Genomic DNA, 17,298 nt, shown 5'->3' on the forward strand with positions numbered 1-17,298 from the left:
TACAGCTTTTTTTTTGTCTATAATAAAAGTTAATAAATTCAAAACAAAAATGTGACCTCTGCAACAGTGACCTTAATTAACAATTTTTTTTTTAAATATCTTTTAAAGAACCATAAAAATGTTTATCATGTTGTAGAACGCCTGAGAAGGTGTTTAAAAGAAAATGAGACTTTCTTGTTGACTTGTAGGATTCTACTGAACTCTACTGACACAAATGATAACTGCAGTTTTACACTGTACCTGTGTGCAGTTTTAGTATCATTTGCACACAGATTCATGACACTGTGCTTGTTTTGGACAGAAATACATTCTGTCATCTTCTGTCAATCCAGACAGTTTCAGATACACCATGTTTTTTTAATTGTCTCTAGTCATTTCTATTTTTCCCTCATAACTTTTGGCATAGGCATGTCCTTGTCCACTACCCCAGACACGGCCCATCCAAATCAGAGCTTTCCCAGGTTGCTATATGACCCAGTGCATTTTGTAGCTTCTGAAAGTAAATCCTGATTCTCTACAGGAAAGACTCAGAGTTTCCCCAGGCTTTAACACTGATCCAGAAGACATGGACTTCCTATTCTGACCTTTTACTCATATTGAGTAATAGAAAATAAAATGTAAATAAAAACACAACAATTTCTACTGTACAATTTGAGATGGTAGAAGGGTTGACAATATGACACACACTTGAAAAGGCCAGTAAAAGCAAAAGGTAAAGCAGGTTGTTGGATATGTTTTAATGAATCAATGAAGTGCCCTCGTTGCAGTGGAGGATGACTGATTAAATCCATGCCAATTTCAGGGTAGGGACATCAAGCAGATTTAAAAAAAAAAAAAAAAAAAAGATAAATGGCTGTTTCAAAATATTTAGACTACATTTTGTTGAATTTTATGAATTGTAATTATTGGGAGTATCAAAATATCTGTTGGAGCTGCTGACGTGTATAGATTTGTAACATACATTCTAAATACTTTAATGAATAAGTATCTCACATGGCATCATTTTATACAGCTTTTCAAATCTTCAATTCAAAAAGCTGTTAATTCTTGTTTGCCTACTTAAATCTCCAAAAGTGGAAGCAATTGTTTAACACAACAGCCATTTAGGGACTGACAAGTTGTCATTGTGTGATGCATTTAGAGTTAGAATAGGAAATTAAGAAACAGAAACATATTTGGCCTTTGGTGATAAAGCAGCTTCTTCCATCCCATCATTCAAAAGTAAGAATGACTTACAATATATATTTAGAAAATTTATTAAATTGAGATTAAATTGAAATTTAACCTGATAAAGAAGGCATATAATTTCATCAAAATAATACTGACACAACCATATGATAATGCAAAAAGAAATAAACAAATTCAGCCCACTCGAAGTAGTCAAAGTGAAAATTCCCTGGGGCAAGTCCTGACACCATGTCTACCCAAGAGAATACATGGCCAAAGCTTATTACAGCTCACTGAAACTGCCTTAAAACTAGTGAACCTTTCAAGCGTAAAACCAAACTGTTTTGTTAATCAAAACATTAACAGCTGTGCCATGCACCTGTGTATTAGCTTTTTTTTTACATTGTATTTTGTTTTTAATTATAATATTTACATATTTTCATGAATTCTAAAAGAATGTACATTAAAATGTATCTGTAACAAAACCATTAAAATCATAAAAATAGTATATTAAATATAAACATTAAATAATATTAATAAAACAATAACAAAAACATAAGTATAAGATGCAACAAATGTAATATACCAATAATTTCTAGTATAGTAGGGATTGAACTATCCACAATAAACTGGTCAAGCAGTTTTATAATATTGATTTTATATTTATATAAAATATAAGCCTTACAACATCAAGATTATACATATATAATATATATATATATTATCTTGATGATGTAAGGCTTGGATGCAGACTTGGATGCAGCTGCTCAGCCATGGAAACGCATTCCATGAAGTTCTCTAAGCACTGTTCTTGAGCTAATCTAAAGGCCACACAAAGTTTGGAGGTCTGTATTGACTGCAGAAAGTTGGTGACTTCTGTGCACTGTGCACCTCAGCATGCATTGACCCCGCTCTCTGTCACTCTGCTTGAGCTACTGCGCAAATCTGATATTCATGATTCAGTTATAAATAGTATTTTTACGTTTGTCAAGGGCATTTGATCATTGATATAAAAAAAACACATTAATTCATTATCAGTTGCTTTGCTTTCAGATAATGGTATCACAAAAATATATTTCTTAAATTCTTAAAATCATTTTCCTATCACATATTTATTTGTTCCATTGTCCCTTATTAAAGGTGCACTATGTAGTGTTTTTGCAGTAAAATATCCAAAAGACACCAGGCCATTGTTATTCAGTTAAGTGCTTACAATATCCCAAATGTTTTCAACTATTTGTAAATTGTGAGAAAATTACTATTTTAACCAATGAAAATAAATCATAAATTCCAGCATTGCGTTTCAGGGAGTCGCTTGTCAATTGCGTCATATCTGCGTTACCCCCAGTTTCTGGTTTTATTTGGCAGAAGCGCTTTTTTCTTAGCAGTGTGAACATGTTACAGCAGCCATCGAGCGAACGCACAGAGTAACGTCATAACATCATTTTAAACACACTTAAATGTATCTAATATGATAGAAAAAGAGCTGCATCCCCTCATACCAATGACCGGAAACCGGAAATGGTGCGGGCGCCCGGCGACTGTGTTCCGTCCCGTCATAATAAAAGTCCCATTTCTCGCAAGGCGGGTGTTTGTGTAACAATCACTCCAGCAGCCGTGCCCAGCTCCTCAACACTCGGCCCTGCTCTGCTTTACACTAACGTTAATAACCGCATTCATGAACGTGATTTCTGCCCGAGTCCTATTTTCCACCGGCTGTGAGGTGAAGACCACGTCCCAAGATGATGCGCTCAAACTTGGCGTCATCATACTACACCTTTGTTTTGAATAGGCGACCATTAGTGGACGGAACGGCAATTGGCGAACTGGCGAACGGCAGTCTTTCGAATCAGCTTTGACCGCGACTCTGGAAGACTTGGACTCTGAGAAAAGAACAAAGAACAGCACTTAAGTCATTCGTAAAAAAACATGATGTTTTCGGAGTTTTGCCGACCGGATACAGCGAATGTTTAATCTATCAACGAGCTCCGCTTCACGTTGCTCTGGTTAGTTGTAGCGCTATCCTATTGTGTTTACGCAGTGCAGAGGGAGTTTAAAAGACAACCGTTAATCACACCCCTCGGATTGAGCACTGTCAATGGTGAGTTTCCAGACCAAATATCTTGATGTGAGTCTGGCTTGTCAGGCTAGCTTCTAGTTGCACAACTGTCTTATGTCTTCTTTGTCACATCTTCCTCTTTATGATGCGCCAAATGTTTTCTATGGGTGAAAGACTGGACTGCAGGCTGGCCATTTCAGTACCCGGATCCTTCTTCTATGCAGCCATGATGTTGTAATTGATGTAGTATGTTGCCTGGCATTGTCATGTTGGAAAATATTTCCTTGAAAGAGATGATGTCTGGATGGGAGCAAATGTTGTTCTACACCTTGGATATACCTTTCAGCATTGATGGGCCTTTCCAGATGCGCAAGCTGTCCATGCCACACACACTCATGCAACATAAGAGATGAAGGCTTCTGAATCGAGCGCTGATAAAAACTTGGGTTGTTCTTGTCCTCTTTAGTTCGGATGACATGGCGTCCCAGTTTTCCAAAAAGAATTACAAATTTTGATTTGTCTGACCACAGAACAGTTTTCCACAGTCCATATCTTGCAGTAATGTTATTAGAACGTTGTGCCAACGTTCTTTGCTATTGAGTAACGTTCTAAAAATGTTAGCTATAAAACGTTATTCTTACATTGTTAGTGGAACATTTTAAAAACTACATTAAACTACACTACATTAAAAAAGTATGTCTTTAGAAATTAGTCATAACCTACAGCTACACCATGCTATTTTTTTAATATATATATATATATATATATATATATATATATATATATATATATATATATATATATATATAGCCTATATATTACAATCAGAAGAAAAATCTAGTAAACTAATTATGTATTAAATATAGGCTAAACTTAATATAAATATAAAAGTCAATTATAAGAGTGGTTTTACCTTTTTTTAAAGAAATAATAAGATGTCAATAAAAAAAACAAGTACTTTAAGGAGAAAACAGGAATATTTTATTTGATCATAGCCTACTCCACACCCTTATAAGAACGTTATTTAACGTTCTTATATTCTGAGAATGTTAATACAACGTTCCACAAACTGAACATTTAAACGTTCCTAGAACATTCAGAAAACGTTTTTATAACTTAATGGGAACGTTAGGGAAACGTTCTCATAACCTAAAATTGTTTAGGTTATAAGAACGGCCTATTGATTAAAGCGTTCATCAAGATACTCCTGTGGTAATGGTTGTGCTGCCGCCTAGTGTTTTCACAATTTCTTATAGGTTTAGTTCCACGTAAACTCCTATTTTATTAGCTATATACTCTCTCCATGTAGCCTACCTAATGTATTGAGCACTTTCTCATTTAACTGCATTTTTTTATCGTTTCCACGCGATAACAAAGTCGCGCTACTGTGTGTGTGTGTGTGTGTGTGTGTGTGTGTGTGTGTGTGTGTGTGTGTGTGTGTGTGTGTGTGTTTGAAGTGTTAACTATGATTATTAAACTTATGGCGAAACAGCAGGTTTTTCGGGCTGCAGTATCTGACTAAGATGCCAAACTCGACAAACTTGAATTTTCTGAATGAAACACAAAAACCCGGAAATAGTCTTCACGTGCTAGTGAAAAACAGGTAGACTACCAGAAAGTGGAGTTATCTTCTGAGAAAGGTTAGTTTGTAAGATTATTTGTATCCTCGCTATGTAAAGTTTGTCACACTTCGACAGTTCGGATTTATACATATTTTGTTGTGCTGTTGAGGCTAGGTTCCGTTTTGTATATCATTGCTCATTGCTTTGTTAATGAGCAAAAAAAATATACAATAGCCGATGCCGATGTGTAAACCGTTAACGTTACGTTGAGAGACAAATTATGATTAAGCGACATTTGATACCATATGACTTTCATCTCTCCTCTTGTTGTGTTGCGGGATTTTGATCAAAAAACAAGAGCCTTTATTCTGAAGTAGCAAAATAATCATGATCATGATTCTTTTGCTACTCGAGATATAGAAAGCATGTAAAATAAAGTAAACGTGTCTAAAGTAAACTAAATGGGCGAGACTTCGCGGCCCGGAAGTTGTGGAGCGAATTGTCTATAATTCTCATATTATCAGTTCTCTATAGGTTTTCACGTTGCCGTTATTTAATCAATAGTCCAGACAGACGACCACGCACTTGACGTCAACTGTGTTGTTACTTGGTTCCTGTTACTTTTCTCAGCGCTGGTCAGGATGGACTAATCACAGTGGTTTGTGGTTGCTGGGTAATGATTTGTAAACAGCTGTTATTGCATGTTTTCATTTGTGTCAGGTAGTAGGGAAATAACACATTTAAATTATTACAGTTGTAAGTAGAATAAAATACAAATGTGGCTTAATTTGGTTTTCAAAGGCCAATGCATCCATGGAGAAACCCACGCGTACATCTCCAAGACATGTTGTGCTTTATCTAGAAAGTCTCTCATTCTAAATATTCTGTACACACAAAATTTTGCCTCCTCTGTAACCCCATTTCCAACACAGGTGTTCTCACTATGGAGAGCCAGAAACAGGTGCTGGAGAGGCTGCGGGGTGCTTTCCGCTCAGGTGTGACCCGTCCAGTCCAGTTTCGTTTGACTCAACTGGAGGCCATGATGTCACTGTTTGAAGACAATGAAACACAGATTTTGGAGGCAATGCATAAAGACCTTGCTAAGGTAATGTCGTCAACTGGTTCAAATGCAAGTACTTGTAAATTTGACACACAAGTGATGCTTTAATCTTCTCTGTCCTGCAGCCCAAGTTTGAGGCAGTGCTGTCAGAGATTGAGATAGTGGTGAATGACATTTGCTACACCATCAGCAACCTGCAATCCTGGATGCAGCACTCTTATGTTGGCACAAACTTGGTGAGATAATAATACAATTTCATTACACCGTAAATGTTGAGCTCCAAAAAATATAGTTAAGTGGAAACCTTCTAAAAGTCAACGCAGATGTGAGGATGATCTCTGAAAATACTTAAATCTGTTTCCTTCCCTCATTTAATTATTTCAGGCAACAAAGCTGGATGACTGTTTTGTTCGCAGGGAGCCATTAGGTGTCGTTTTGATCATTGGAGCGTGGAATTATCCTCTTCAGCTAATTTTGTCACCTTTGATTGGTGCAATCGCTGCAGGTAACATTTATATTTTTTCTGTTATATGGCCATTATATACAGAGGCGTCATGCATCTAGTTCTTTTTGAGGCTGCACTAGTCACAGTTCTTCTAAAACTGTGAGTCATGATAGTCTAGTGGTGTAATTTAAAAAACTAAGCTAAACTAAACTAAAACTAAACAAAACAAATGCATTGGGGTAGGGTTAAAATCAGATTATAATATAAATTTGATAATAAACTGCCAGTCATCGTATAGCAATTTAATGTATGGAAACCAGCGAGACCCAATTATATCTGCCACTTTTGAATTATGTACCGAAACGAGAACATAGCTCTTTAAAGGTTTAGTTCACCAAAAAAATTAAATTATTTAATTAATTACTCACCCTCATGTGGTTGGACACCCTTAAGACGTTCGTTTATCTTTGGAACACAAATTATATTTTTGTTGAAAGCTGAACGCTTCAGATAGACCTCCATTGACATTCAGTCCATTCCCACTCACCAAACCCATAAAAGGCACTAAAAACGTTGTTAAAAAGTCCATCTCACTACAGTGGCTGTACAATAATTTTACAATGTGACGAAAATAGTTATTGTGCGCACAAAAATCAAAATAACGACTTTATCACCAAGTTATTGACGTGAACTCGATGCATACGCGAGAATATGACGCAGATCCGCTGTTCGATACATGACCCAGAAACAAAGAGGAGTGCCGCTATCGCGTGAGTTCACGTCTGAGACCTACACGGAAAACAATAACTTGGCGGATAAAGTCATTCGATTTTTTTGCGCACAAAAACTATTCTTGTCGCTTCTTAAAATTATTGTACAGCCACTGTAGTGAGATGGACTTTGTGTTTAGTGGCTTTTATGGGTCTTGTGAGTGGGAATGTACTGAACGCCAATGGAGGCCTATCTGAAGCCTTTCTCAGCCATCAGCTTTCAACAAAAATATCTTCATTTGTGTTCCAAAGATGAATGAAGGTGTTATGGGTGTCCAACGACATGAGGGTGAGTAATTAATGAAATCATTTTCATTTTTGGGTGAACTAACCCTTTAATACCTTTGCTGTCACTTATAAAAACAAATACCTTTTAACCATCAACAATGGACACAATGCAAGGCTAACTGCACCTTATTTCTGTGTTTGGAAGCTGATTGTGATTCCCTAACAGGTTTCATTTTCACAAAAGGCTGACATTGAAATTGGTATATAATACAAATATAATTAAATGCTAAAAAGTTGTCGACAAATTTATATTTTTCCAAAAATGTTGAACTAATTCTCCCTAACCACCCATAAGTAAACCCCCACCATTCTGCATGAATCACACAAGCAAAATTACATATTTTGGCTTAGAAAATTGTGAAATTCACCAAAAAATTATGACTTTGGGGCATATTTTTTTAACCTTCAATTATTGTGAAGCTCAATTATCAAATTGAGAAAAAATAATACTTTTTTTTTGTATTTTGGAAGTTGAATTAATGTGGGCATGAAAAAGAAGTTGCAATAGTCTTTTCTTCCTTATTGTGATGTATATTGTAAAATGGTATGTTGTAAAAATTATTGTAAAGAAATCTTGAACAAGAAAAAATTAAAGGAATTAAATATGGTTGTTGTTGGACAGGTTGTAAACACGTTATGCCACTCCAAGAAAAGTTATGCCATTACGAGCGGGAGGGACAGTTATTTTGAAAGGGCTCATGAATAAATAATGATGTGCACGGATTAATCTTTTTTTAATAAATACTGAAATATTTCATAAAAAACAAGAATTGTCCATTTTGATTCAATGGTGACTTTAAAAATCCATGAACACAAAAACCTAGGGAGGCACAATGCCTTAAATCACATATGCAATATGTTTACCTTGGCCATATGTTTTTATTAGGTAACTGTGCTATTCTGAAGCCATCAGAAATAAGTCAAGCAACCGAAAAACTTCTTGCTGAACTCATTCCAAAGTACCTGTCCCAGGTAATCTTTTGGAAAGGCCCACTTCTCTCATTGTGCTAGAGTGTTCATGATAAGATCTGTAATGTGTGCCGTGTGTTTTCTCCTGTAGGATTGTTATGCAGTCATTTGTGGTGGAGCAGAAGAGACCAAGACATTGCTGGAGAATAGATTTGATCATATCTTCTACACAGGTTACAGTTTTCATTTTTATCTATGACAGATTCAAGAGACAGATTCATCTTTCCATATTTATTTGCCTCAACATCTCATGTCTTCTCTTATACAGGCTCACAGTCAGTGGCTCGTTGCATCCTGCAGGCCGCAGTGGTGCACCTCACCCCAGTTACTCTGGAGCTGGGTGGCAAGTGCCCTTGTTTAATATATGGCCGGCTAGACATGAAAGCTGCTGCTAAGAGGCTGGTGTGGGCCAAGTTTTTCAATGCTGGACAGAGCTGTGTGGCTCCAGACTATGTTTTATGCACTGCTGAGACGAGAGAAATGCTGTTACCTTTTATCAAAGAGGCTCTTGAGAGCTTTTACGGATCTGAGCCCCAGAAAAGCCCAGACATGGGACGTATTGTGACAGACAGGCACTGGACCCGACTGGTTGAGCTGCTAAAAAAGTCTGAGGGAAAGGTAGTGATTGGAGGAGAGAGTGTCAAAGAGATCAAGTACATTGGTAAGAATTATATAGGCACTAACAAAACTGCTGCCTGGTTGAGCTTTTTTGTTGTTGTTTTTTTACTTTCCCAACACTTTTAAACCGTATACAAATTCAGTACATTGTGTCATACTAATACACTTCTCTTACTATTGCTGCAGTATGTTGTGAAACTTTTTCTCAGATGACCTACTGAATTTCCTAAAATGTGCAGTATACTTTTACATAAAAAGTAGCTAAGCTAGTATTACATTCTGAATTCTCTCTTTTGCTTTTCCGTGGACTATCTCAGCCCCTACTGTGGTCGTGGATGTAAAGGAGTCAGATGCTTTAATGCAGGAGGAGATTTTTGGCCCTATTCTCCCCATTCTGACCATCAAATCTCTTGATGAAGCAATCCGTTTTGTCAACGAGAGGGAAAAGCCCCTGGCAATTTATGCCTTCTCTGATGAGTCTCAAGTAAGTAAGAAGGAAAGAACAAAAGTCATTGACTTGAATAAGACCGTAAAGTGTTAAGGGATGCATATCTATTTGTTAAGGTTGTTACTACAGTTCTGGAGGGGACAAGCAGCGGAGGCTTCTGTTCCAATGATGGAATAGCTCACATGACACTTCCTGGTTTACCCTTTGGCGGAGTGGGTGAGTCTGAATCTGAGTCTGCATTTCTTTAATGTAACAACAGCAATGCATTTCTTTGGGTGAGTGAAGGCGAAATCTGACTTTTTATTTGTGTTTGGACCAGGTGCCAGTGGGATGGGCAACTACCATGGTCGCTGGAGCTTTGAGACATTCAGTCACAAGCGTGGCTGCATGCTGAGGGGCTGGGGGCTGGAGCGCGTCAATGTGCTACGCTACCCCCCCTATACTGAAAGCAATCTCAGTTGGCTGCGCTGGGCCACCACTGCCAAGAAGAAGGGGTGGGCAGGATGCTCTATTATGTGAGGGCTGTTGTGTGTCTGATTCTGGCAGATTGCAGCCAGGGAACCAAAAACATATGCCTTTGATTTTACCAGTGTTTGGCTGCAGTGAGTTTGGCCTGCAACACAAACCTTATCTTTAAGTTTACAATGGTGATGTAATCCAAAACGCCACCAGAGGTCAGCATTGAGATAAGCTGCTTCTTCGGGATGCTTCTGTGGTGAGAAAGAGGCCATTTACTTGACAATAATTCGCTCATTTTAACTTCCATTGTTCAAATACACTAATCAATTTTATGCATTTATTCATATCTGTAGATTTTTAAATAATCCTGTCTATGGAAATGTAATTAAATGGATCATTCATTTGTAATTAAATACTACAGTAAAAAAGGGGGGGGGGGGGCATGGATAGCATTATGTTTAGATACTTAATGAGGTTATTTAGTATCTTATACTACTACATATTTTGCTATATTGTTCATAATAGTTTAAGGGTTTCTATTGGTGAATGTATAGAAGGAGCATTTCTAGTTTATGAGTGGTATACTTTTCATCTGTAAGGTTGAGTACAAAAATAAAGTCTGACAAACGTTTACCTTCAGGAAACATGATACAATTTATACTTGTGTAATTGCATTTATTCATATTTCTTGATTTTGTATTCTAGAATTAGTTTTATGTTGCAACCATGAATTCATAAAAGTTACATCACACACATTTCATTGATGTGTTTTTTAAAATTTGGAGTCGTCTGTAAGATTTTTTGGGTTTTTGAAATTAGGTTGTCTCATTCTTATCAAGACTGCATTCATTTGATAAAAAATTCAGATATAATGAACTTTCAGCTTCATTACACCAGTCTTCAGTTGCCCATGATCCTTCAGAAATAAGTCTAATAAGCTTACATGTTTGTTTGAAATGATAGTGTCCCTAATAATATTCTACATTATTAATTTGACTGCACTGGCATGATTTAATGAGAACTGAAGTGAGCTAGATGATGATGTCCCTGTTCTCAGCAGAACTTCTTTATAGATTAAACAGACAAATTTAATAATTGATGATCTTCACAACAGAACTGGATTAACACTGAATATACCATTTCGTTTTAGAGCTTTTTTACAGCAGAAACAAACTCTGTTTGGACCACTGAATCGTTTTCCTGTTTATCATTCATTGTAAAGCTGATTTGAAACAATATGTATCATATAAAGCGCTATAAAAATAAAGGTGGCTTGACTGGTAAACTATTCTCATGAGTTCATGAGCTTCATGATATTTGTGAACTTCCACAATTTGAATTGTCTAGTTTAGTAATATTACAAAAGGTAAAAAGACAGAAAAACCATCCTTATTTACACCAAATTTTATTTGAATAAAATCTATAAACACTTTTGCTTCAAATCATTTTGACAGGGATTATAGTAAACTGAGGGGAACATTTACAATACAAAGTATATTGTGAGACATGGTAACACAGTCTGCCCAAATCAAACCCTGTCCCGTAGTCTTGTATCCCGATCTAGTTAGAAACTAATTTTTGCTAAGATATATTTGAATCATACAAATATGAGGGCAGACTGAGTGTCGTCATACTTGTACCTGTAATCCCCAGATTCTAGTACTGCATCTCAGGACTAGACTTACTGAGACTTAATAAAATAAAAGATACAAAAGGAAGATCACAGGGTTCAGATATGATGTGTCAGCTGGTGTCTGTCCCCCTCAAACATCTGCCAAAAGAGACTGAACCAGTAGTTTACTCGCTCCTGCTGGGAGTCTATTTCAGGGCTCAGGTTTGTATGAGGATGGAGGGTTGTTGCCGGTCTGGCCTGGCTCAGAGGTTTGAGGCTGAGGGGAGGTGGAGGTGCTTGCAGGGCTGGAGGGTTCTTTTTGAACAAGTTCTGGTTCGTCCTGCCCAGCCTGGGGTGGATGAACCAGGACCTTGTCGATAATCCCGAAATCCTGTGCTTCCATTGGGCTCATGTACCGGTCTCTCTCCATCACGCCCTCTAAGCGAGGATTACAAAACTTGAAGTCAGTAAGTCACAATACATACACAACTATCCAATATAAAATAAAGTTAATATAATATTAACAGACGGTTTGAAAAAGCAAAATTACCTATTGTCTCCAATTTCTGCCCCGTGTGTTTGGAATAGATGTAGTTGATCTGTCTTTTCAGTTTGAGAATCTCCTCTGCCTGTATGGCAATATCTGTTGCTTGTCCCTGAAATTTTAAATAGCGGGATTACATTTTTCAGCAAAGTTACGAAAGCGGCCTTGTTTTTCTTCTTTTATCCCCGATTCTTACCCTTGCCCCTCCAGAGGGCTGGTGCACCATGATTCGGGCATTGGGCAGGGAATGCCTCATGCCTGCGGTTCCTGCGGCCAAAAGCAGACTGCCCATACTGGCAGCCTGGCCCACACACCAGGTAGAGATGGGATTTAAGATGTACTGCATAGTGTCATAGATCGCAAGTCCAGCCGTAACCACACCACCTGCAAGACGACAAAAAGTAACACAAATAATTGCCAGAAATGTAGACTGCTGGCTTCAAACACAAAAAAAAATCATTCACTTTTGTTATATTTCTTAATCTGTCTATTTCAGATTAATATGTGTGCATTATGCAAATAACTGTAGGCAATTGGATAGACCACAAAAGGTGTGATCAACAGGCAACGACCCATCGTTTCTCTATGGCCCTGTCCCAAATGGCACCCTAAACCCTCACGGTCTTCATCCGAGTCCGCACTTTCACAACATAATGCCGCTTTGACTGCTAGGAAGAAGTCAAACACCTGTATGAATGTACAGGTTTCCAGACTGAGTTGCTGGGCGAAATTAAATCGCCGGCAAATCAGGCTGGGTTTACCCAGTTTAGGTGAGTGTCGTTTCCATACAGCAAATAGCAATACATAAATTAAAATGTAATTTTTGACCATCAGGAAAAAATACAGCAGAAATAAACTGCAGTGCCCGCCTTTGATCCACAATTTGTCATCAAATTTACAGTTCCCTATTGCTGTGACAGTGAATTCCCAAACAGGATTCAAGTAATCTCAAAAAAAAAAAATTAAGCAGGACACATTTTGACTATGGGCCACCAGTTGAATAAACCTGATCATTAGAATATGAAACTGCTACAATCTTTTTCTCCCCCATCAATGCAGTTATGTATCTCTCACCGGGACTGTTGATGTACATGTGAATGGGCTTGTTATTGCTCTCTGACTGGAGAAATAGCAATTGAGCGATTACCAGAGAAGCTACGGAGTCATCGATCTAGATAAAGAGAAAGACAGAAAGCATGTAGGACTGGAAACTACCGAAAATACTTTTGAATATAATGTTAGATATCATTGTGTGTTATCCCTTGCATTTGAACTTACTGGACCCATAACACATATGATTCTCTCTCTAAGCAGCCTTGAGTAGATGTCATAGGCACGCTCTCCGCGTCCCTGAAACAGACGAAAGACTTCAAGTAGCTGTCAAGTTCCTGCAACACTGAAAGCTGCATCTTTAAAAAGTAAACAAGTAATTAAGAAAAATGAACGTGCTTCTAATGTGCCCTCACCGTCTGCTCTACAACTATAGGTATGAGTGGACTTCTCCATGGCGCACTCTGATGAATGGACCGATTGACTTTGAGTGCAGAAACACCACAATGTAAGACCCTCTAGAAAGATGACAGTTATAGTGATGATAAAAGACAGGCAACATTATTTTACTTATTCAAGGTCGTTGTAAAATATTTAGTGTCGAGCTTGACATCGCAGTGACACTCAACAGAGCACACATTAGCCTAATGACATTACGTGTCCATTAGAAAAACGCACATTTTATGAAAACGAGATTTAAGATTTTCAAAAGTCATAAACTTATACATAACGTTACCACGTAATTTCACGTAATTTTCATAAAGCAATTATACTAGCAAATTAATAGTTGTACAACAGCGTGTTTATCATAAATGCCATTGCTTCTATACTATCGTAAGAGTTGCTTCACATACATTGACACATTTTTAAATAAATCTAACGTTACATAATTTACAGAAGGCAGTTTAATACTTACACGTAACAGCATGTTTCTGTTGAGCAACCCTCACGCGACCCCTATTGACCCGGATGTGATATTCGGCAGCTTGATAGTGAAGCCAGAGACTCTCTCATTTAAGAGAGAGATGGGGAAGTCGAGAAAGTGTACCTCGTTTGCAAATGCCTTTTCCATCTCTTTTGTAATTGTAAATACATTTTTGGGGGGTGGATATGGGAAATTTGATCAGAAGGAAAACTTATATTCAAGTTAAATGATTTTGATGATTGCATATTGCAAAGAAATAATCATAATATTTGTATTTAATTTAATCAATAAAAAATAATAATAATAACATTTAATTATTTAGGGGGAGTTCCTCATACAATGAAGAAATGGTAAGGGTCCAAGACAAATGGGAAGAGAGTGTTTATATCATTCATGTTGTAGCCTTTGTTTTAATCTTGTTAGGTTGTCTTTGCTACCTTCTCTACTCTATTGTTTTAATCTGAGTGGGACTGGTAAACTATAGGTAGGCCTAAATAAAATCAATTAAACTGACACATCGTCCCCGTTGCCTTCATTTAAACAGAATAGGAAAGCTACCGACGCGGTTTAGCTGACTTTGAAATCTCCTCTTGAGGAGTGGCTCTGGTGAATCGGGTCCACTGTCACATGATGAAACTAGACGCGAACACTAGATGGCGCAATTTTGTAGAGCTAGACATTATTCATAATCTTACCTTTATAATTAGTGTAAAGCAACTTTACGGTGAAAATTGCCTTGTTGGCATAACTATTAAGTTGTTATTATTATTAATAATGAATTTACTCACCTAACTTAAGTTTTCATTCGTCTGTAGACAAATCAATCAACGTCACCAGAAAAATTGAGAAATATAAACATTAATTAAATGTAGAAAAAGTGGGGAAAATAGAAAACATGAGGAACTCGTTATAAAATAATAAAAGTCAAACGGGTTTCTTCAGGTTATTTATTATTTGTTGCGCGAGAGTTGCGCCGTCGCGGTATGAAACCCCGCATCAGTTTCGAAGATAGGGGCGCAATTGAGCCCATTATTGCCAAAGTCAGTCTCTTGACATTTGTTGCAAACTTTCCACGATCTGTCAGAAGACATGTCGAGTAACAGCGCAGGCAGTATGTTGAGCCTGCAGAAAAGCGTCAAACAGCTGCGATTCGAAGCAGGAATTCGCAGAATTAAGGTGAGTGGGAATAAATAAACAAAAAGTCTAAAAGATTGGAACTCTTTGCTAACAGGGTGTGACTTGACAGACTTGTCGGTCCTGTCCGAACATCCTGCTACTTTGTGTAATTATCATTCTGTTTTAAACTTTATTTTATTCTTCTGAGAGCTTTTATAACATATCTAATGACTATAAATGAAGCATAATACATAATGTTTACCTGTTTGCAAGCTTCTACCGCAATGGCTTGTTGTGCAATTACCTTCGTTTTCAACAATGAATGACAACTTTCTTTAATTAATCGGGTGTTATCAAACGTCGTCACCCAAACCTAATATGTCAATACGTTTGTAAAATGTATGATAATCATAGTTCATCATAGCAAATTAAAAATGATTTTAAACTGTCCACTTCAGGCAGTAGCGTGCGCGCGCCACTGCTGCGTGTTGTGGTGTCGCGCGCACCGCACAGTGGAGTTCTTTGTTGATTGTGAGTGTGAGACAGTCTCACATTTGTTGGCCGGAATAATCTAAATCTATATTAGTTACCATTGGCCCCAAAGCACACTATTCTAAAAAACAAGACACGGCTCTATGTGTTATTATTAAATTTATCTTGAATCAAATAAACTCTTAACTTCTAAGCGCGTGATTTCAAGGAAAATGTGATAGTCAATAAAGCCTTTATTGCCCCACCAACCCCTTTTCTGTATATATGCATACAAATACATGTAAATATGTCTGTCTGTCTTTATTTTATTTATTTAATCTCTACTTCCTCCTAGGTTTCTCAAGCAGCGACAGAACTGAAGGCGTTCTGCTTGCAAAATGCCCATAAGGACCCACTCCTCATGGGGGTACCATCCAGCGACAACCCCTTCCGACCCCCCAAATCATGTGCACTCTTCTGAGGTACCAACAATCAGCTCAGTGTTATTTATTTATTTTTTTCTGTACATTTCCTGTTTAACAGGAATGTGAGCAGGAATATGAACCTCTGTCTCTCTCTTCCTTCTAAAGGAGTCAAGAAGAATCTGGAGAAACTGAACATTCCTCTTTCACACAAAAGTTTTTCACTACGCTACCCTTAGTTCCCCTTCACCCTACAGCAGAGCCGAATCATCACTATTACACTAAATTGTTTTATTTGTAATCTGCATTTGTGACCTGAAGTCTTGCACGTTCAATAATGTGATTTATGAAGAAAAAAACCCTGAATGATGATTTTAAAAGTGTTTAATTTGTATACTGTTAATAAAGGACATGTTAGTGCAAAACGTACACTAGTATATGGTTTCAGGAGGAAATTAAAGTGCACAGTTAGCCAAACAGTCCATTGGAGAAGTGATGGCAAATATGCAAAAATGTTCAGTACATTTTTTACTGTGTAGCCAAGTCAATTTGAATACCAGCCATATAGAGAGAAAAAAAATGTTTTTGTAATGTGTTCAGTTTATGATGAAACACTAAATCCCTATTTTTGTTTATTGATACGATTAGTCTTATACATCGACACTTGTTGCCAAGAAACTGTATTTAAGGTATTGTTTTAACCATTGAAGGAGAGAGATGTATTGAATCTCAGGTTCTTTTTGATAAAGATAGATGCTGTGTTTCTGATATATTCAGTTTTCTTAATTTCTGAATGAGGTACTACTTAATGTTCAAATGTGTTTTCTCTTATCTGGTGGGTAATGGTTTCTGCATCATTTTGAAGTTTCATAAATGTTAAACAGTGTTTACACAAGAGACTCAAGTGCAGAATTATCTTTTTTACTGATATTTGCTCATGAAAGGATGCTGCCTTTCCATTGCACCTTTAGTCTATGAATTGAACACCAATGACTGAGCATATAAGCTGGCCTGTTTTTGCATATACTCTGTCCTTGCATGTGTATTTATCTCGTTTAAAATCTGTACTGGGTCTTTATCACTGGACGTTCATGCAAATGTCATTTGTACATGAGGGTTTTTACTGCTGCCCTGCATTGTTGACTTTTTCAGTCTGTTTACCTCATGCATGTCTTGCCTTTTAAGCGTGAGTGTGCCATCTGACTTGTGTGCAGTTAGACTGTATACTAAACTATATGCTATACCTTTCTTTACAAGACTGAATCAAAATGTAATTGAAACAACAACAACAAAAACTAAATAAAAATGAGAGT

The 17,298-nt window shown here is 37.2% G+C and overlaps 3 protein-coding genes across 3 annotated transcripts; 2 read left to right on the top strand and 1 right to left on the bottom strand.

The window, feature by feature from the left end:
• The first annotated feature begins 4,498 nt into the window (after positions 1 to 4,498).
• Positions 4,499 to 10,630, top strand: LOC137041370 (aldehyde dehydrogenase family 3 member B1-like). Its single transcript, XM_067417564.1, has 10 exons — positions 4,499 to 4,866; positions 5,721 to 5,893; positions 5,974 to 6,084; positions 6,233 to 6,353; positions 8,238 to 8,323; positions 8,412 to 8,493; positions 8,589 to 8,981; positions 9,256 to 9,422; positions 9,503 to 9,602; positions 9,706 to 10,630. Exons 2-10 carry the CDS (start codon positions 5,732 to 5,734, stop codon positions 9,903 to 9,905), a joined length of 1,422 nt encoding a protein of 473 aa, XP_067273665.1. The 5' UTR covers positions 4,499 to 4,866; positions 5,721 to 5,731; the 3' UTR covers positions 9,906 to 10,630.
• A 603-nt stretch (positions 10,631 to 11,233) lies between these two features.
• Positions 11,234 to 14,083, bottom strand: LOC137041376 (ATP-dependent Clp protease proteolytic subunit, mitochondrial-like). The gene is made up of 7 exons (XM_067417579.1): positions 13,968 to 14,083; positions 13,468 to 13,569; positions 13,280 to 13,351; positions 13,076 to 13,172; positions 12,198 to 12,385; positions 12,008 to 12,113; positions 11,234 to 11,895 (listed from the first exon to the last, which is right to left on the bottom strand). The coding sequence occupies exons 1-7, from the start codon at positions 13,977 to 13,979 to the stop codon at positions 11,669 to 11,671; spliced, it is 804 nt and encodes a 267-aa protein (XP_067273680.1). The 5' UTR covers positions 13,980 to 14,083; the 3' UTR covers positions 11,234 to 11,668.
• A 918-nt stretch (positions 14,084 to 15,001) lies between these two features.
• LOC137041379 (guanine nucleotide-binding protein G(I)/G(S)/G(O) subunit gamma-10-like) lies at positions 15,002 to 16,701 on the top strand. Its single transcript, XM_067417593.1, has 3 exons — positions 15,002 to 15,152; positions 15,919 to 16,045; positions 16,154 to 16,701. Exons 1-2 carry the CDS (start codon positions 15,066 to 15,068, stop codon positions 16,042 to 16,044), a joined length of 213 nt encoding a protein of 70 aa, XP_067273694.1. The 5' UTR covers positions 15,002 to 15,065; the 3' UTR covers position 16,045; positions 16,154 to 16,701.
• The last annotated feature ends 597 nt before the right edge of the window (positions 16,702 to 17,298 follow it).

The sequence above is a fragment of the Pseudorasbora parva genome, chromosome 2 (assembly GCF_024679245.1).
Source record: "Pseudorasbora parva isolate DD20220531a chromosome 2, ASM2467924v1, whole genome shotgun sequence".
Classification (NCBI taxonomy): domain Eukaryota; kingdom Metazoa; phylum Chordata; class Actinopteri; order Cypriniformes; family Gobionidae; genus Pseudorasbora; species Pseudorasbora parva.

Excerpts from the sequence above, each read along its gene's own strand:
- LOC137041376 (XM_067417579.1), bottom strand. Across the intron at positions 13,352-13,467 it reads CTATAGTTGTAGAGCAGACG|GGACGCGGAGAGCGTGCCTA; the intron begins GTGAGGGCACAT and ends CGTCTGTTTCAG. Across the intron at positions 12,386-13,075 it reads CATGTACATCAACAGTCCCG|GTGGTGTGGTTACGGCTGGA; the intron begins GTGAGAGATACA and ends GTCGTCTTGCAG.
- LOC137041370 (XM_067417564.1), top strand. The coding sequence starts at position 5,732 with ATGGAGAGCCAGAAACAGGTGCTGGAGAGGCTGCGGGGTGCTTTCCGC. Across the intron at positions 8,324-8,411 it reads TTCCAAAGTACCTGTCCCAG|GATTGTTATGCAGTCATTTG; the intron begins GTAATCTTTTGG and ends TTTCTCCTGTAG. Across the intron at positions 8,494-8,588 it reads TGATCATATCTTCTACACAG|GCTCACAGTCAGTGGCTCGT; the intron begins GTTACAGTTTTC and ends TCTCTTATACAG.
- LOC137041379 (XM_067417593.1), top strand. The coding sequence starts at position 15,066 with ATGTCGAGTAACAGCGCAGGCAGTATGTTGAGCCTGCAGAAAAGCGTC. Across the intron at positions 15,153-15,918 it reads CAGGAATTCGCAGAATTAAG|GTTTCTCAAGCAGCGACAGA; the intron begins GTGAGTGGGAAT and ends ACTTCCTCCTAG.